At 42.9% G+C, this 20,465-nt stretch overlaps 3 protein-coding genes across 11 annotated transcripts in view; all 3 read right to left on the bottom strand.

Annotated features, from left to right (window-relative positions):
• grid1b (glutamate receptor, ionotropic, delta 1b) overlaps window positions 1-3,947 on the bottom strand; it is a 441,163-nt gene extending 437,216 nt beyond the window's left edge. For all 4 annotated transcript variants that reach the window (XM_067488822.1, XM_067488819.1, XM_067488820.1 and 1 more), the window contains exon 1: window positions 2,018-3,947. In XM_067488822.1, the coding sequence (XP_067344923.1) occupies window positions 2,018-2,099 (82 nt within the window). In that variant the 5' untranslated portion in view covers window positions 2,100-3,947. The remainder of the gene's footprint in view (window positions 1-2,017) is intronic.
• Window positions 3,948-7,232: 3,285 nt separating this feature from the next.
• On the bottom strand, window positions 7,233-19,180 carry LOC137105926 (stonustoxin subunit beta-like). Of its 6 annotated transcripts, XR_010911875.1 has the most exons (7): window positions 19,097-19,180; window positions 18,786-18,885; window positions 16,781-18,262; window positions 11,200-11,314; window positions 8,911-9,749; window positions 8,502-8,558; window positions 7,233-8,244 (listed from the first exon to the last, which is right to left on the bottom strand). XR_010911875.1 is itself a non-coding variant. In XM_067488747.1 (5 exons), the coding sequence occupies exons 2-5, from the start codon at window positions 18,874-18,876 to the stop codon at window positions 9,566-9,568; spliced, it is 1,872 nt and encodes a 623-aa protein (XP_067344848.1). In that variant the 5' UTR covers window positions 18,877-18,885; window positions 19,097-19,180; the 3' UTR covers window positions 7,233-9,565. The 6 variants fall into 6 exon arrangements, 2 of the variants coding, with proteins under 2 accessions (XP_067344848.1, XP_067344847.1); XR_010911874.1 differs by having other exon boundaries at window positions 8,502-9,749; XR_010911873.1 differs by having other exon boundaries at window positions 7,233-8,558.
• On the bottom strand, window positions 11,312-13,990 carry LOC137105575 (cytolytic toxin-beta-like). The gene is given in 4 exon segments (XM_067487963.1): window positions 11,312-11,919; window positions 11,922-12,278; window positions 12,710-12,851; window positions 13,796-13,990. Coding segments are annotated over 4 exon segments (918 nt in total). The 3' UTR covers window positions 11,312-11,695.
• Window positions 19,181-20,465: the final 1,285 nt, after the last annotated feature.

The raw sequence follows: 20,465 nt of genomic DNA, 5'->3' as shown, positions 1-20,465 counted from the left end.
CTCCAGAACACTCCAGATTTGCAAAGACTTCATCATCCTGCAGCTGACAGTGTGCGGCCTCCCGCTGCCGCGTCGCGGGAGCGACTTCGCACGTCTCCGAGCTACAAGCTGTGATTTGTACTGCGGGAAGCTGCAGGTGTCCGCTGCCTGATTGGCGCCCAGACTTTGTAACAAGAGCCAGATGTTGGAGGCTGGATTTCACACTCACATGTTGCAGCACTTATTTTCACGTGTGAGCTCCTGCTCAGACTCCAACATGTCCAAAACACGAATATTTACTACTGAGGCAGAAAAACATTGTGTGCAGGTTTTAAATGTTGTACTTTGACGTAGGTTGGGGCTAAAATCCCTGAAAATGCCTCATAGTCTGTGAGATCAATAGAGGGTTTTTCTCTCAAGCACGTGTCATAAATATCAGCTCATAGTTTCCATGTCTGTTTGCGTTCTTTGCTCATAAATTGTCCCAGCACATTTGTGCCAGTTTGGTTTCATTTCCCATCTCCCTATTTGGCACGTGCCCCCATGTTTGTCGTATTTACTGTTCTGTGTTCTCCATAATCCTGTATCAATGTTCCCTGTTGTTTCCATGTGTGGACTGAATGCCGACTTGTCTCCTGAGGGACAGTAAAGCATCCTTCCATCTGTCCCTACTGTAATATAAGCACGCCGGTGTCTTTTTTTCTCAGTGTGCAGCAGGTGTCCACTCTGTGTGTACGAATTAAGAGCATTGTAAAATGAGACAGTTGCTGTAAAGGAAAGAGAGAAAAAACTCCCACTTGAGCTCCTGTCATTCTACTGCTCTTTAGTTTTACAAAGAAATGATCTAATGTTACATCACATGCGGCCTGACATCGCAGCACAATGCAGTCTGTCACAGCGAGCATGTGAAGTAGGAAGTGTATTCTTTGTTGCTGAATGGCTCTCACCCCCCTCCCACCCTATCCGCTTCCTCCTCCTCCTCCTCCTCTCTTCCCCTCTCCTGGCTGAACCAGGCAGGCCACCGCAGTGCTGCCACTGACCGGCTCTGATGGTCCGAGCTGCAGCCTGCAGCTGAAACGTCAAAGCCTCTGATCATTGTTCCTTCCTCCTTGGGCAGGACTCTCCTGCCGCATCTAATCATCTCCGAGCGAAGCCGCGGCCTCTAAAGTGGAATTAGTGCTGTGACTGTGTCTGCTCCACTCTCAAAACGAGCTCCCATCCTTCATCAACTCCTGCTCCCGCTGAAAAGTGACTTGTCGTGAATAAATGCTTAAAAGGAGAAGGAGGGGAAGAAGACGTGAGCAGAAAAGTGGTGCTGGTGCCTCCTCAGCTCAACTGGCTTTTGGTTGCCATGTCGTTTCAGAGCCCAAACAGTCGGCGTTTGTCCCCTTTGTCATCACTTCCCCTGGCACAGTTGATTAACATTTCACTCACGTCCCATTCAAAGTTCAGGCTTACAGATGGAGGGAGGAGAAGGAGAGAGAGATGGAGGAGGAGGAGGGGGGGGCGGGAGGAGGGTCGGGGGAGTATAGATGGATAAAGCAAAGCCCTCCAAACACCCACGTCGGACCGGTTTCTCCTGCCAGCCTCAGGTTTTCGGCGCGTGAATGTGCATGAGAAGGGTTAAAGGGATGAGAGGATGGATGGATGGATGGAGCGGGGGATGGAGCGGAGCAACACTTTGCGGGGACTTCTACAAGGCTGCGCTGTGTGCGTCTGAGCCTGGATGCAACAGCCTCCCCCCCCCCCCCCCCCCCCCCCCCCCCCCCCAACCCCCACCCCACATCCCCACCCCCCTCTTTCAACATTATCCAGACACGGATCAAAATGACAACCATACCTGAGAGAGGAAATGTTTGAAAGCCTGTGCACGAACACAAACTCAGATATTCACATTCTGCCATAAGCCAACTTGAACACCATTCATCTGTCTACGCTGGACCAACCGAGCCGTGTCTGCACCCAGCCACCCTGTCTGTCCCCACAGCCGAAGCCCCGCACAGCAAAACCAGAAAGAAAATCATCGCTGGTGTCTTACCAATGTGAATGATGGAGTCCGCGCTCACTGTGTTGCACTTCAATATCCACAGGGAATGAAATAACAATATCAGCATTTCCATCTCCAGTTTGAGCCAAAAAGGCGCATCCACGGATCCACCTCGCTGATTTTTGTGCTTTTCTCCAGTGATGAGCAAATCCAAAATAAGCGTCGGTGCGTAAAAGCGGTAGCAGCAACCGGGAATCCGCGCTGAGTGAAATCACCACCAATAGTCATAAAAAACCCAAATCCCAAAGACCAAACTGTTCTCCGGAGTGGAGAGGGAGAACGGGGGCAGAAGAAGAGAGAAATGGAAGCTTCCAGGGCTCCGGAGAGAAACAAACCCGGCTAAGTGAAGAGGAAAGAGGGGAAGGATGAGAGAAAACACCGGGGGTTTGTTTCAGAGGTTGAGATCCGCCGGACGAGCAGCTCTGACTCTCTAGCTCCGAGTCTGAGACATAACACACTGCAAACTGCGGATGAGGAGGAGGAGGGACGCTCTCTCTCTCTCTCTCCCTCTCACTCTCTTTCTGTCTTTCTCTCTCTGTCTCTCTCGCTGCTCTCCCGACCCACGTGATTGCAGAGCCTCTATCTACGGCGCTGGAAGCCCGAGCGGAGAAAAGAGAGGCAAGAGATGGAGATGGAGAGAGATGGAAGGATGAAGCGGTGGATGGGAGCCGGTGCGCGCCGCGGACGAGAACGACACGGAGAGGTGGTGGCGCACAGGACGGACGCTCGCTCGCTGCCGCGGTAGGTTCAGCGTGATGAGAGGTGGAAAGGACTTCGCGTTTCACTCCTAAACACTGAAGTACGTTTGTTCAGAGACGAGAGGATCCGTCACAGCTGCATCGCCGCGGTGCTGTGAAACTGTTGCACGCGTTGGTTTTACTCCATGTGTTGCAGAGTCATCGCCGTGCTCTGCTCGGGCTTCTGATTTCGGCATCTGTGCGTAAATTCAAGGCGATATATGTTGGTTGTCGTGGAAGCGGAAGGTGCTGCAGTTCTCTCCAAAAGAATGTTGGAGTAGGTCCGTCGCGTCCCGACTGGGGTGTAGATGCGTGAATCTGCAGGAGCCTAAATGGAGGCGTGAAGCGGCTCGGCTCGGAGAGGCTGTGGATGACGCGCGGCGCACGAACTTGAGGCACCAAGTGTCCGAACAGGTCCCCCCCCCCACCACTGCCCGCACACACACATGCACACACTCAGACATGCGTGACACGTTGACTCCCAGTGCTGTGCACAGAACCTTTGGTGTCTCCGCGTGCGTAAAATCTCCCAGCGCTGCACGGGAGCGTCGTCCAGGAAGAGAGAGGGAGCGACACGGCTGGAATCCACCGAACTGAGGAGGGACAGCGGGTCACCATAGTGTTTGAGGAAGAACAGATGAGAGGAAAATGGAAAGACTGACTCCTCAGCACTGGCGGGATTCAAGGACACGATAGAGTCTCGGCGCGGGAAAAGGAGAAGCAGGAGCTGCAAGGGGGTGTTTGCTGATGGGCCCCTGCTGCAGCTCTCACCCCTCAGTTAATTAAACCTTGGGCATGTTTGTCTTGTGTTGCGTGAATGCTGTGACTGGTGAGGTCACACAGATCACCGGTGTGTGCGCATGTGGCGTCACTGACCTTTCCCGTGATGTCATTCCAGGTGACGATCCGGCGGAAGTCAGCAGGAAGGATTTACTACACCTGACCTTACAATTAAAGGATATTTCTTGCGACTGAATGTGACTCAGAAATGTCTTTTAATTGTTTGGTCAAGTCTAGTTCGGCTAAAACCTTCCCAGAACTCCCCCCAGGCGCCTCGTGCTGGTCACCATGCAGTTTCAGCACCACGCCGCGGCGGACAGCTCCTCCACGGAGTCCCTGAAGGGACAAAAGTGAAGCATCTGAGCTGAGTATCTGTTCATTAACTGATGGATCTAACTCAGTAGCAACATGCAGCGATAACCGTGTTGGCAACTTTTCTGTTTGCAGGTCAAAACATTAAAGACAAAGTCTAATTTGTTTTTAATGTTCCAAACACTTTGACCTCACATTTCATCAAATACAATGATTTGAATTTGATCTGAAAAAGTCTGGAAATCAATGAAATTGTTTGTCAGAAAACAGTGAAACCGATCACTCAGCGTGTGTGAACCAAAGGATTCACACACAATTTACCTTATAATTGGATGAGTCATTTTTTTGGTTGCATATAAATAATGTAGCGCTCGCTCATCATTTATTTATATTGATTTGGTATTAGTTTGTTTTCGTGTGCTTATCAGAGAACTTGTTCACTGGCCTGAGGGACTATTTTCTCTGGAATAAACAGGTTTTACTTAGAAAATTCAGTTTCCAGAGACACTAAAGCGATTCACAGCTGTTTGACTCAGACTTTGAGTAGAGTCTAAGGTGAGACGGGACACCAGGACACCAGGACACCAGGACACCATATCTCACATCCTTTGTTAATATCTGGAACATTTAATGTTTGATCTGCATCAGTACTGATCAGTATGTCATCACTGGTCATAATCATCGTGGTTCATAGTTCTCATTTATATGCCCTCATCATCATGATCGCTAACATGCAGCACCTTCAGCTATTTCATTATATTATAAATATTATACAGAGTCAAATTTATAATTATCAGTTACAAATAATAAAATATATTTAAATAAAAAAAGGTTGTGCATTAGCAATGATTCCTATACGTTGCATACATGTCCATGATCACAGTAATGTTACACTTCAAGATGTTTTGTGGCTGTTTGGAGGAAAACACGTGTCTCCAGATTCTTGTGACTTTTGAAGATTAAAAAGAAAAAAAAATCTCCCACTTCTTGTGGCAAATAAACCATTTTAAAATCAGTTGCATGAGTTGAAATGCTTCATTCCAGAGCTCACACGTTGAAATTCCGCAGATACACATTTTTACACAGTTATCTCGTGACATTAAGATATTATGGTCTGTTAGTTTATGTCATCATATTGTATCTAGCGCGCACACCCAACACACACACGCACAGAGCTGTTGCAGCTGGATCACTTATGTCCACTGGTGGAACATCACACCTCCTACTGGCCACAGGCTGTAACTGAAAGCAAAAAGGTTCAGATGAAGTGAAGGAAATATCACAGAAAGAATAAAACGTGTCATTTGACCCTTTTTTCTCTCCAAACAACCAAACCTTGTACTATAGATACAAATTGTTCTTATTCCAAAGGGACCTTTCAGCAGTTTCAGATAGTGACGAAGCAGCCTGTCAGTCTGTCAGTAATTCGGGGGAAGCTGCTACATCCAGCTATGACCATGATTCGACTTTGTCCAGGTGAGGAAGAGCTCACTTGAGCAGGTCGATGCCGCATCATCATCATCTTCAGTTGTTAAACACGAAGAAAACCAAGTTTTACTTATAAAACGTCTTAAACACGAGTCCTCCCTTTATGTTCTGAGGCAAGTGCTGATCTCTGCTGACTTAGTTTGCTGGTACCCACAGCCCTGGTAATTATTGCAGAGTTGAGCTCCAGGCCTTGTTAACAGCCTCTGTTTACTTTTTTCCGTTAATGTGTTGGTTTAATATTTAATCTTTCTGCGTGAAAACGTGACGTGTGCATTAAATGTGGAGCTCCGTTTAAAGTGAACTCTGCCTTTTGTTGTACAAGCCTTGATTTTTTTCTAAAAGGGCGAAGCGAGTGACTTCGTTTCTCCTTGATGGAAAACTTCATCTTCAGCTCGTCTCTTTTAAGCTCAGCAGCTGAATCAATCCGGGGCGAGCAGAGCCTCGGTGACACAGCTGATCACACACAATAATCATCATCTCTCAATCATTTGATATCATGTGAAGCGTCTGCACCCAAATCGCCCGCTCATCCTGAAAAGAGCCCTCACCCTCCAAAAATAAACCTCCTCCTCTCCGTTAGCTCCTTCCATCTGTTTTGTCGGCACTAACTCCAGAGTGGATGACAGTCTAATTGCATCCTCATCTCTCTGAGGTTTAATGGGCTGTCAGGTAGCATCATTACACACTTTCATTGCTTCCCTGCACAACGCACATATTGACAATAACTGACAATGTGTGTGTGTGTGTGCGTAAGATCATACAGCAGAAAAAGTGTTTGAACATCAGTTAAAGCAGCAGTGTTCTGTTTCCATTGTATTGTCCTCCATGGGGCCAAAACAGGACAGTGTCCAAAGGTAGGAGGACTTCTTTTACTTGCTGCAAACAGAATAAAAGTCTTTGGGGACAAATATTGCTGTCCTTCCTAACACGTTCTCATCCCACTGTGTCAGATACTGACACTTCCTAAGGCGTCACATTTGTGCCGCATCCTTTGGCGCCTATTTATTCAAGAATAAAATCAAATCCCTTTCTAATGTGCTTAAAATGTAGTGGATTGGGGGGAAAAAATCCACCGCGCTGACTTTGTGCAGAACAACAACGGTGAAAGACTTTCTCTGAGAGTAACGTGGCACTTCTGCAGTTTCTGTTGCACAGTTGCAGTCTTGTGGACCCGTCCTTCCAAAAACGAATTGTCCCACCTGAATGACCTAATAAGTTGTTTGTTGCTTCCCTCAGATATGATCGATGCTGTGCACTGGCTACAGACTGTTGGGCTTTGGCACACAAACTACTAAGTAAAGTCTGGAAAAGGTGAGGCCTTGGTTAAAACACCGTCACAGTTCGGTCAAGGTGATGTTCATCACAATCAGCGTGATCTTGATGTTCAGGTTGAGTAAACAATCGCAGCACTTTCCTCTGTAGAACCTGGAGTCTGCCCATCCCTCTTCTTGGTTTCCTCCATGTTCCTTCCTGCTAAAAGGGGTTTGGGGAGTTATCGGATTTGAGGACCTGAGGACAAAGAGTGGCGCTGCTGTGCAGAGTGTGAAGTGCCTCAAGGCAAATTTGTGATTGTGGGCCAACAAACATCAGTGATAATCCGGTGTTTTGGGACCTTATTCTCCTAACATGGACATTCAAAAGTGCAACACCGTTCATTTGTTAGAAGAAAAAGTGTTTTTCTTAACTGAAGTCGCATGTGGTCGGTAACACACACACACACACACACACACTTGTGGACTGTTTAAGCGATAAAAGGGTCATTTGGGGACCGTGGTGAAGTCGGACAAGTGGGAGCATGTGTGACTTTTTGACTTTATCCTTTCACTTATTGTTGATCAGACAAGCTGAACTTGTGGATTTCTTGTGACACAATGACTACAATGCCTCTATTCTTCATTGCACTGAAGAAATAACCATTTTTATTTCAGCATTTTTTTTCTCTGATCAACCCAGCACTTAATAAAAAAAACGTTATTGTGCTACAATAATTTGCCATATTCAGAAAACAAAATCTTTTTCACAATTTTTAACCATCACATCAAATGTTTGATCAGTCAATAAGTCACTCTCATCTTCACTTTGTTCTGCATCATTAAAAAATAGTTACATCTTAGAATAATCAAATTTCATTCCTGCTTTAACACACACTTGGAGAGCGACAACAGCTATTATGACACGTCTTTTACAAATTGAGCAAAGGATTAAAATAAGATTTTACTGATGCTGGAAAGAAACTTAAATCTCATATTATTTGAACCCTTTTACGGCCTTTCTTCACAGAAAAGGAGGAGCTATGGGTCAAGGGTTCAGCTCTTCGTCTAATAAGCTGAGCTGGTTTGAATTTATTATTGAATTGCAACTGTGAAATATTTGATGAGACATCTACATGTTTGCAAATGAATGTATTGAGTAAAGTTCACAAGTGTTGTAAACTCCGCTCATACTGACTTTAGAGACTCCGAGGATCATTTGGCTGCAGACTGCACGAGTGTTTCCTCAGCCGCCAGCGGACGCGCAGTTATCAACTTTGCAAACAAAGCAATACTGTCGTGCATAGTAGGCTGTAGGTCCATCAGCAGCGAGGCAGCCGTGTGAGCTGGCTGCAGGAAGACTTCAGAGTAGGAAATGACGTCACGCAGCACGAGTGTGTAGGTCTGTAGGGCTGGAGAGCAACTATAAATAAACTCATCACTGCAACTGAGAAGCTTTCTCATGTATTTGTTCAAGTCAAATGTGGAAGAAATAATTCTGCCTTCACACCAGGAGATGTTTGGAGGACGTGCTGTGTTCATCTATTGTGGGAAGAATCACAGGGCAGCTGCTGCTTGTTGTTGCATCATCTCAGCCTGCAACAGTTTTCATTTAATTTTGGTTTGTAGATCTTTTCCCTCAGCGGGTGATCTGTGCAAAGCAGAGGATGGTGGCTCCTCTTTAAACTGCTTTAGAAAACTAAAATACGTACTTCCCTCAGGCCTAACACTGGTGGAAGCAGGGTTTATGTCTGATGTGATCTGATCCTGGCCTATTGCAAAAGTCCTGAATTGGAGCGGAGACCGTTCGTTTTCACAGTCTGATGACAATATGACGCAAGTGTCTGCAAATGACTAATTGTAATATGATGGAAATTGTGTGGGGGTCCAAATAATTATGGACCTTACTGTAAAGTGCTCTGCTCCTTGACAAAGACCAAATGTGGCCAAACTACAAGGCGTCTCCTTAAAAAGACAAAACACAAACGTTACAAACTATAGAAATAAAGAACATGATCACTGCCTGCCAGTGTTGGGTCCTAACACATTTCTAGTAATGAATTATTGTAATATTATGGTAAAAGTTAAATATAAATGTTCAGTCATGATCTTACAGTTACTTTTGTTGTCACCATGGCAAAGATTGAGTTGAAATCTGACATTTAAGCCAGTGCAAGATGAATGTCTACTCTACATTCACTGGCTGGAAAAATTCCCGTTACTTTGATTTTGTCAGGACAAACAGTGTTGCTATGACAATGAGTAATACATAAGGTAAAATAACTTATCTGAGTAACAAGCACAAACATTTACTCACCAGAGGACTGCAAATGCTCATCTGTGGCCTCTGTCAGTAGTAGGCTTCCACATTTTCAATATGAGGTTATAAGCACAATAAAAACCACAGCAAACAGATTTAAATAAACTCTGCTTCATTTTGCAAAAAAATCCAGGCTCCAGTATTTAATCGTAGACAAACATGAATGTTTCTGCATCAGCATCACCCAGTAAGTTTAAGCCTCATGCAGTAATGTAAAATCTGTACAATATTTCTCACTTTTCACAAAGATCATTTGTATCTGCTGCAACATTTCTGACCCAGACAGAAAACCAGCCATTAGTCCAAGACACAGGAGAAACAAAACTGTCTTTCCTTCTGTCTAATAGCTGCGTTGTTCATTAGCTAGAGGAAAGTTGAAGCAAACGGACACAATCTGTGAAAGTTTGGGGCTTGTCTCTCATTTAAAAAGTTCTGGAGGATAAAGAAGAGCAGCAGCAGAAATCAGAATATCATCACAGAAGAGAAGAATAATTTTTCATTAAAGCTGACAAGTCTGACCTGTCTCCGTCATGTCATCGCGTCTCATTCCTTGAAGAGAAATGGTGCAGAAAGGCAGAAAACCTTGAGCTGTTGCTGCAGCCTTTTCAGAATTTGACACAACACGGAAATAGTTGGGAGTTTAATAAGGAAATCAAGTTATATTGGAAATGCAAGAACATGCTGGCGAGGCCAGTGCTTCATCTTTATTCAAGCTGTCCTTCCACCGAAGGCGACAGCTGGAGCTCAGCTGTCGATATGCAGAGGCCTTTCTGAGGTGCTTTTGTTCAAATCTGCAGGCAGCTGAGATCCGTGGGGACGTAACGAGCAACACAAACCTGCACAGAATACAAACAGGGAAACAGACACTTCCTGTGAGAAACAGAGGCTCTGGGCATTTTAGGCTGCGTTCATGTAACAGACCTTCATGCTGCGTTCGGTTTCAGCCTGATCCTTTTTGGGTTGATGGTTTACATGATGTGTCTGCAGCTCAGCTGTGAACACTTGTAGGAGTTTGGCAAATAGGAAACAGAAGTATGGAACATAATTGTATATAATGTCTGTTGTACAATGTATTTTCCCAGTGAGACAACTCATACGAGACAATTTACTAGAGGCAAGGGTGACACATTCAGTGAGCGTTTGGGGGGGGGACTGTCCTCCTGTAATATACTACATATTTTGTCATTTTCAAAAATGACCCACAGATACGTGATACTGTTTGGTGACATGAAGTTTCTGTCGAAAAACAAAGTCCATCCTGCCATATGTAGAGCATCACCAGTTTGGATTAACAATCTTTCTGGGTGAGGATGTATTAACGTTTGCCGACACTGAGCTGCTGTTTTGCAAACCAGTAAAGTAATGCATGTGACGTGATGTGAGGTACTGATTGGTACTGAAAAATTGCTGAAATTGAAAAAACAATCCAGAATGGTGACACAGAAATTAAATGCATGGGTGGAATATTATATAAAATCATTGTGAACATCTACACAGATATGAACAATTCTACTTTTCCATTCTTCTTTCCAGTTCTATTCTGGTTTCGATCCCGACATTATCCAATCAGCTTGGTTGACGCAGATCCCCCCACAATGCATTGCCTCTGTGGCTAAACGTTTTCATGCATTTAAACTTTTGAGAGTTTGCATGTGTGTGAGCCATCTACTGTGCACCATTTAAAGGGCAAACCACACCATTAAGTTAAACTGAGGAGCTGCAGAATAAGTAGTGTATGAGCTTTGGACACAGGTAGTGAATGTGCCCAAAAGTGAAATTACCTTTTCTGCTTACTTTTTGTTCATAGTATCTGTAAGAGTGGATTTTAATAAGAACAGTTTTATGTATTGATAAACATCACTCTAATTTGATAAATAAAACTATTGACTATCCCCCAATTCACTTTCATCCTTCCTGCTGTTATGACAAACTCTCTTACAAAGGAAATCGTAAGAATTATTTTAGCTATGAGTATCAATGCAGTTGAAGGACAGAGTTCCAGCAGGCCAGTTGAGGAACACCCCCACTCTGTTGCATCCAGTGGGGGGAACAGGGCTGCTCCACACCTGACCATTATGCCATGCACTGAGCCCTTCTTTCTCACCGAAATACCAGGATTATTCATTAGAACCAAGTCCAGTCTCACTACCATTTCCCTTCCTTTGAATTGTTTTGTATGTAACAGTTAATCCAACTTCATTCTTGTAACATTAACTCCACTCTACCTCCCAGTAATGAAGCCCCATTAGCCCCTGTGCACACAGAACCTGTGGAGGTGGATCAAACCTCTCTGGGATATCAGGATAACTCTGAGCTGCTCCACATGTTGCCTTCTTGTTTCCCTCAGACAGAGTGAGGCACTTGCTGGCAGTTTTGGGGTCCAGGGTGAGATCACAGGCGTCTGATGAGAGACCAAAACACTGTAATTAGTCATCCACACCAATCTCTGTATACTGCTTTACATTTCAGCAAACATTTACATTTGGTCCTCCATTATTGACCTTCTGGTACATTATTATAACCATCGGAATTTATAGCCCTTGATTGATGGAAAGTAATGAATTTGGTTTCCAAAAGACACAAATTTGTACAGTTTGATGTATTTTGGAAAGCAGAGAAAGCTCTTGAAGAAATAAGGCAAATGGAGATGAGATGCAATGATTGTCCGGAAGAAAAAGTGCTTGAGAATGTCCCACAGGTTTATAAAAAGTTGAAATATTTCCAAACTCTCTGTAAAGACTTCACATCCACACTCCAACAGACCATGGAGAAGAAGTTTCCTTTAATTTGTGCAGGTGACGAAGATGGTGACTATGGTGACTTCAATAAAGTCACCATAGAATTTACAGGAGAATTTGTTAGTCAGGGCTTTTTCATCATCACTCAGCTTGACTTGAACTTTTCCTTCAACATCAAATGTGGGGATCTTCTTGATCACAGCTTGCATGCTGCCCTGGATGTTCTGAACACTGCTGGCATCTAACTTCTCACTGTCGAAACACAGAAAGCATTTGCCCCGTAAAGGATGCCGGTGACCACATGTGTAGCAGAGTCATTCTCGACAGTTTGCAGCAGGCTCTTGGCTTCTTGATGAGTCACTGACAACTGCTCAAAGGTGGTGGTAGCATGATACTGAAGAGTGACTCTGCTCTGATTCTTGAATTTTTTCTGATCATTCAGATACTTGGCAGAACCTTCAACTTGAATCAATCCACTCATGAAACTGGCCTTCAAAGACGCATCAATGTCAAGCAGAGAAGACTTTGATTCGATGGAGTCAGATGCAGTAACTTCAAAGACACTGCTGTGCTGACTGTGCACAGACATGTTCTCATTTATTGTTTTTTTATCCCACAATGTGAAGCCTGTAAAAAAAACAAATCATTATCAATCTGTTAGTAGATAATGGTTGTTACTTTTGATCATATTTGTCCTTTGATTTTACATTTGATATTTTTTATCTCTTGGGAAAGAGAAATTGTACTGTGAAATGCCGATTTCTGTCATGTACTATATTCATAAATCATGTACACAAATCAGTAACTGCAATTAAGATTTGTGTATTTGTAAAAGGATCTTCGAATGCAGTACGTACATTCAAAAGATTAAATATTTATTGTCTTTTATTGTTAATAAAAGCTGCAGGTTTTTGCAACTTGGTAGATACAACCATGCACCTCTAGACAGCAGAAGGACCAAATTATGATGCTGTACTATTTGTACCTGGTACAATAAAAACCAGCTGAACTAAATGAGTAAGTGGAAAGTACTGTTGCTGTTGTCAGTCAGATTTTACCTGTGAAGAGTTCATCTTTGCGAGCATCATACAGCATTCCTAAGGCGAAGGGTCGACCCAAGGCAGCCACCTTAATTTGCCATGTCTTCAACCTGTGGGAAAATATCCAAGAACATGTCAAAACACAACCACATGTGACATTTCATCAAGCTAACACTGTATTTTCCTCTCCTGGGACACTTCAGTCCTCTTACACTTAACAATCGTGTTACCCTGGTAAAAACAGGCAAAGGCATCTCTCTCTTTCATCTGCTCTTACTTGGTGAACTAAGTACCACTATTGCTATAGCACCAATTCATAACAAAGTCATCTCAAGGAAATTTACAAAGTAAAGTCACGACTGTACAGATATGTAGAGGAAAAGCAAAAACATCCCCCTTGAGCAAACTGTACACAACAGTAAAGAGGAAAACCTCCCTTTAACGGAAGGAACGTCCAGCAGAACCAGGCTCAGGGATGGCGGCCATCTGCCTTGACCGGGTGGGGTGAGTGGAAAGCGGAGAGGGAGGACAACTACGGGAGAAAGAAGACACAAAGTTAATGTCATGCAGTGATGACATAAATGCAGGGGAGGTGCTCAGTTCACTTTACAAAACAATTGTACAGTAAAATGGCTTCAAAATCGGTATAGTGATAATCAGCATCACTCTAAACAAGAATCCACTGAATGTTTCAGGTAATCTTTGAGTTTTATTAGAGTCCAAACATGAGGAACTTTATAAAAAAAAAAGCTATACAGTAAAATGGTTTCAAAATGGGTCTGGTTATTGCATTCTTCATCTAAACAGCAATCCACTGGAAGTTTCCAGTAAGCTTCCACCAAAAGGTTTTTTTATCCAGAATCAAAACATGAGATTTTGGGTTATTGTGCAACTGCCAATGTATTTACATTTTTTTAAGCATATCAGTAGAACAGTTTTTGTTCACTATGAATAGGAATACATTATAACTTTCAGCCAAGCTTTTTACTATATACTTTTACTATATTTCAAATACTGATAGTACACTATTTCATATATTCTAATGCTTAAGTGATATTATGCGTTATAACTTTAGCGGCTAAAAAAACTAAACTCTAAACACACTGAGCAGGCGGGAGAAAGAAAGTCAGAGGGAGACAGGAAGCCATTCTCCAGTATCCCGCGCAGCTTGCACAGCATCTTTCTGCTCAACAGTGCTGTTAGACTGATCACCTCCATCCTCGCAGTGTCACTGGCCCTTCTGATCAGTTTATTGAGTCTGTTGGTGTCTGCAGCTCTCAGTCCACTGTAAAGACTCATCGACCATGCTTCGCACGGTTCAACAAATGTTAACAGACCTGAGCCTCCTCAAAAAAATAGAGGCTGGAATTTGGGCTGGAATAACTGTTCTATTGTTTCTCAGTTGTTTCAGTCCCAGTCAATGTAGTTGTGAGGGAATTCTAGGCTTGTTTGGAGTTATTTGATTAGGTCGTGAAGTGGGACAAATACATCTGATTTTCTATTAGTGGATGCGAGTACACTGACCTCCACGTCCCTAGTTTTAAGTCGCTGGTGTCTGTAGATGATGATGTTTTTCGTTTTTTGCTGAGTTGGAGGAGTCGTGCTGGGATGTTTGTGTGTTGTTGACCATGTTGCAGTGGGAGCTTCCAGGTCCGTTAAGTCTTCAAGGGTATAGCGAGAAAATACTGGTATTATCTGCGTGTTGAGCTGCCTTAGTTTTGTCTTAAATCCAGTGGTAATAGTCCGTTTTAAAAAAAAAAAAATGGTTAAGGAGTTACTTTGTTTTTGGTTCACTGACCGGATGCCGCCATGTTACTATCTTGGTGCCGCCCTCTCTCGCGCTGTCTCCACGTCACATCCGGCTTTTTATTTTTTATTTTTGTGCACACAGTTTGTAGAAGGAGCCCCGAAAATGAAATTAACTTTTCTGTTCACTTGTTGTACGTAGCATCTGTAGATTTTAGTAGGAACTGTTTTATGTAATGATAAATATTTCACACACTCTCATTTGATCAATACAAGTATTGACTATTGTCCAAATTCTGTCCATTCTGCTGTTATCACGACTTACAAAATAAAACTTAAGAATAATTTTAACTATAAGCATCCATTCAATTGGACCTTAGGACAAACAGGTAAAAACCAAACTGCACACAAAAATCAACTCAGGACTCCTCTTTATTGAACATAGTAACCAGTCAAAGAGCAAACAGTGTTGTGATTTTACAAAGCTCGAGGAAATTATAATGTGACTCTTCAGAACTACAGGGATTAAATCAACCCAGGCTGTGATCAGGGCACGTGCTGGTCCAGTTTTCATAGGTTCAGAACCACAACCAGAGGATTCCTGAGTGGTACATTAGATTTGCTTAAAGAGAAAACCAATCACCACTTTAGTCATTGACATTTTGTAATGTGAGTAATATGAATGCATTATTTCTTTTAATTAATTTTATCCTTGAAAACCCTTTTATGTACAAGTGATGCTCAAATTAAAAACACAAAAAAAACTTAAAATTAATAAAAGGAATGCAATTTTTAGAAGACAGGGTAGCATACAGTGTAAAAATTTTACACTGAGCTCTATTAGCTATATTGAGTAAAGATGTGCAGGTGGTAGTATTACACCAAGAAATGCAGCTGTGCACCAATAAAAGCAGAGAAGTAAAACTAAATAGCAACTTTGCCGTATTTAAAATACATTGCAATCATTTTCTCTAATTTGAATGAGAAAACAAGTAATCTACCTCCATACAGTAATGGGTTAGGTTAGGAAAAGAAAAAAAAGAGACCTAAATAATAATAATTTGTGAAAGTAATTAATAAAGTTTTGGCTGTATTATTTTCTTTGTTTCGGGGGGGGGGGGGGGGGGGGGGGCTCCCAGTGTTGGCTCAGTGGTATAGCATTGGACTGGGATGCAGAAGGCAGCGGGCCCAAATACTACCTAACCAAGCGTGGGCCCAACTAGCCACGAAGGGTGGAGACCTGGGCAAAATGGGAGGGTTGTGGCAGAAAGGTCATCCGGCGTAAAAAAAAAAAAAAAACACATGCAAAATTAATGTGCGGAACATGTTCCGCTGAGGCGTCCCCTGAAGGGACAAGCCGAAAGCATTATTTGAAAATTTGCTCTTGGTTTTAGTGTAAGAAATTTTCATTCACTCTCTGTGGTAGTTGCCCATGGAACAACCATTTAAAACTGACAATGTAAGTTGTACTGGTGGTGTGATACTTTATAATGCACATTAACTGTGTGCAAAATGTTTTTCCTTCTTAACAAATTGAACACAGGGAGGCATAATTGGACATGAACCAAACCCAGAAGCCTGGGTAAACAGCCTCAGTGAACTTGTTGTTAAAGGTGTAGAGGTGTCTCAGTGACCTGGAGGTCACATCATAGAAGGACAGAGTTCCAGCAGGCCAGTTGAGGAACACCCCAACTCTTTTGCATCCAGTGGGGGGAACAGGGCCGTTCCACACCTGACCATTATGCCATGCACTGAGCCCTTCTTTCTCACCGAAATACCAGGATATTTCATTAGATCCAAGCCCACTCTCCTTCTTTTCTCCCTTCCTTTCAATTCGTTGGTATGTAACAGCTACGCCAACATCATTCTTGTAACATTTACTCCACTCTACCTCCCAGTAATGAAGCCCCATTAGCCCCTGTGCACACAGAACCTGTGGTCGTGGATCAAACCTCTCTGGGATATCAGGATAACTCTGAGCTTTTCCACATGTTGCCTTCTTGTTTCCCTCAGACAGAGTGAGCCAGTTGCTGGCGGTTTTGGGGTCCAGGGTGAGATCACAGGCGTCTGATGAGAGACCAAAACACTGTAATTAGTCATCCACACCAATCTCTGTATACTGCTTTACAATTACATTTGGTCCTCCATTATTTAATGCATAAACACATTACTTGGGGCAAACTAACTCTGCTTGGTTGAGGTGGATCAGATTTAATGGTACATTATTATAAGCATCTGAATTTATAGCCCATGATTGATGGAAAGTAATGAATTTGGTTTCCAAAGGACACAAATTTGTACAGTTTGATGTATTTTAGCTGAAAGAGGAAGCTGAGAACTTACACCAGATTAAATCTCTTCGGTCTGTGACAGTGTTCACATCAGGGATGTTAGGCTTTGAGAAATCCTCAGTGATCAGAACGCCGTCCTTGTAATGGTAGATGGTGGCACCTTTGTATTTCTTGTTTGGTACAGCTGCTACAAGGAAGGTGATTCTGCTGTTGTTCTTCAGATTTATGGCAAACTCACGGAAAGCTTTGGCTTTTTCTCTCATTCTTATTAAAGTTTCTTCCGTGTTGTACCACTGGTCCTGTGTTGGTGGAGTGGGGTTTTCGCCGTTATGTGATCCATGTCCATATAAGTAGTTGGCCAACTGGTCAAGGTTGGGGTCAGTACGTTCCACAGAGGTGAAAACAAAGCACAGAGCATGATCGATAGTTGAATTATGAATCTCTTTCATCATCTCTGACTGATTCGGGACCATCTTGGCCTTTGTTCCCCCCATTATGTCTACACAGGACCTGATGGCAGAGATTTCTCTTTCTTTGTCTGTCATCACATTGTTTAAGTTGTCGTAACTGAACGGCGACTTCTCCCTGTCATCAAAGAGTTTTTCCACTGAGGCATCATCTTCTTCACCTGCACGAATTAAAGGAAACGTCTTCGCCATGGTCTGTTGGAGTGTGGATGTGAAGTCTTTACAGAGAGTTTGGAAATATTTCAACTTTTTATAAACCTGTGGGACATTCTCAAGCACTTTTTCTTCCAGACAATCATTGCATCTCATCTCAATTTGTCTTATGTCTTCAAGAGCTTTCTCCGCTTTCCTCACTAGTCCAATGGAGATCCCACCCTTCACCTCAACGGCCACAACATCCAATTTCTTGAGTGGCGTCAGCCAGACCTTCAGTGGAACAGCAATCTCCTGCTTTTGTCCCAGCAGCTTTGGAAGTTGTATGTAGGTCTTTACTCCGTCTTCAAATGTTGCAGGGTTGCTTTCAAGAATAAAGTCACCATAGAATTTACAGGAGAATTTGTTAGTCAGGGCTTTTTCCTCATCACTCAGCTTGATTTGAACTTTCCCCTCAAAATCAAATGTGGGGATCTTCTTGATCACAGCTTGCATGCTGCCCTGGATGTTCTGAACACTGCTGGCATCTAACTTCTCACTGTCGAACACAAAAAAAGCATTTGCCCCGTAAAGGATGCCGGTGACCACATGTGTAGCAGAGTCATTCTCGACAGTTTGCAGCAGGCTCTTGGCTTCTTGATGAGTCACTGACAACTGCTCAAAGGTGGTGGTAGCATGATACTGAAGAGTGACTCTGCTCTGATTCTTGAATTTTTTCTGATCATTCAGATACTTGGCAGAACCTTCAACTTGAATCAATCCACTCATGAAACTGGCCTTCAAAGACGCATCAATGTCAAGCAGAGAAGACTTTGATTCGATGGAGTCAGATGCAGTAACTTCAAAGACACTGCTGTGCTGACTGTGCACAGACATGTTCTCATTTATTGTTTTTTTATCCCACAATGTGAAGCCTGTAAAAAAAAAAAAAAAGCAATATCAAGCTTTTAGTAGAAAAAGGGTTCTTACATTTGATCAAATTTGTCGTTTGATTGATGTCATTGTTTGTCCTGTTCAGGAGCTGGACCCTATTCCAGCCCTCACAAAACGAGAGGCTGGGTAAACCCTGGGCAGGTCCCCAGTCTCTCTCAGAGAGACAACACAGAGAGACATACACAGACAGACATTTGCAGTCACATTCACACTATGGGGACACACTTGAACACTAGCAAAGACTGTCAAAGACTGGCCAGTACAGGCATAAAGACTGTTTCCGACGTATCAAAGATTCCTACACCTTGGCAGTCTGGGAGCAGCTGACAACTGAGTGGGCAATACACTTAACAACTAGTCAGTAATGACTGGAAGGTCTGAAGAGAGACAAGATGAATTTCTTTCTTTCATTAATATTTACAGCGCATTGTATATGGTGACTTTAAATAGCTTAATTGAATGAGTAAATGGAAAACACTGTGGCTGTTGGGGGTCAAAGTTTACCTGTGTAGAGTTCATCTTTGCGAGCATCATACAACATTCCTAAGGAGAAAGGTCGACCCAAGGCAGCCACTGCAATTTGATTTAAAGCCATGTCTTCAACCTGAGGGAGAACATTTAAGAAGAGGTCAAAATACCAGCACAGCTATAGTTGCATGTTCATGTCCTGGGACACCTTCCCTCCCACTTTCTCTCTAACACTAAACAAGACAACAAAAGACAAGACAGAGACAGACTGGCAGAACGTTTCTGTCAGAAACACTTCCAGTGTCAATCGTAAAGGCAACTATGTTTAATAACAGACCTGTTCTTACCTGGTGAAGTTGTGTAGATCACCTGAGTTCTCTATCAGTCTCTTTGACTTCTAACTGGAGCTTCCAGCCTGATGATCTGTGAACGTCTACATTTGCTTATATGCTGCTGGTTAACACCTCCTACTTCTCCCCCCTGACACACATGACACACCCATGTGTTTTCTGGATTGTGACCAATTTTCTGACAGATATATCTACAGAATCAGTTAACTAGGAGACAATAAAAATCTTTCTCTATGCCAAGTTATGAAACGATTATCTGCCTGTTTTTTAAGGTGTCATGTTTCAAGCAATCAATCATTTGTCCTTATCGACTTTAAATATTGTTAATAATTAAAGGATTACACAGTGTGAATCTTTGGCTAACTAAAATTTCTCACTCTTTATGTCGTTTCTGAGTTGTCTCACTCACAGTTCTTCACTAGTCATCAGTTCAAAAAACTCCATTTTGAAATACTTCCACTTCAAGTGCTGACGAAACAGGCAACATGTAGCCCATCTCAGCTGTTGAAGGTTGTAACTCCTTTAGAGGAGTCATAGGTGTCTTAACTTCTTGCTCACTAGTTTCCTTCTTGGACCTTCGGCGGCTGTAGCTCAGTTGGTAAGGCAATTGACCGTGGACCACAGGGTCAGCGGTTCAATCCCCGCTCCTTGGCTACAAGTCAAAGTGTCCTTGGGCAAGACACTGAACCCCAAGTTGCTCCCGGTGGGTCAGGTGAGCACCTTGCATGGCAGCCATCGATGTGTGAGTGTGTGTGAATGGGAAGCAACATTGTAAAGCGCTTTGGATAAAAGCGCTATATAAGCGACTATTTACCTTCTTACTTTAAAGGCAATTAATACCTATACACTCACTTTATTTTACTTTGATTGCTTTGTAGAGATATATACTTCACTTGGGCATTTTTTGTACATTTATGTTAAAAAAGCCTAAGTTAAATTGACCAGTATGAATCAGTATTGTAAAAGAATGTGAAAACTAAAGCGGGTACATACTGTAGGCTCTATAAATGGGAAAGAAATAACAACTGAGACAACTGATCTGAAAACAACACTGAACATGTTCATATCAAACTAATCTGAAGAATCAGGTGACAAAGGCAGCGCTGCTAGCTCATATTGAAAGGTTGGTCATCATCTGTCAGACAAAACCTCGACCCTTCTGCCAGACTCCCATTAATGTCTTCAAAAGACACTCTCAGTTGGTTCCAAAAGTTAGGACCCACTTTGTTTTGAAACGCCAAAAAATGTAAAACATTTTTCATCAACTTAACATTTAATGCACATTCAGCCAGTAAAATTGTTTCTTCATCAGAAAATAAATTTGAATTTATTCAACACATGGGATGCAAACGTTTGCACTGATGTA

The sequence above is a fragment of the Channa argus genome, chromosome 20, assembly GCF_033026475.1.
Source record: "Channa argus isolate prfri chromosome 20, Channa argus male v1.0, whole genome shotgun sequence".
NCBI classification, from domain to species: Eukaryota; Metazoa; Chordata; class Actinopteri; order Anabantiformes; family Channidae; genus Channa; species Channa argus.
This window is presented reverse-complemented; position numbering and strand designations above follow the sequence as displayed.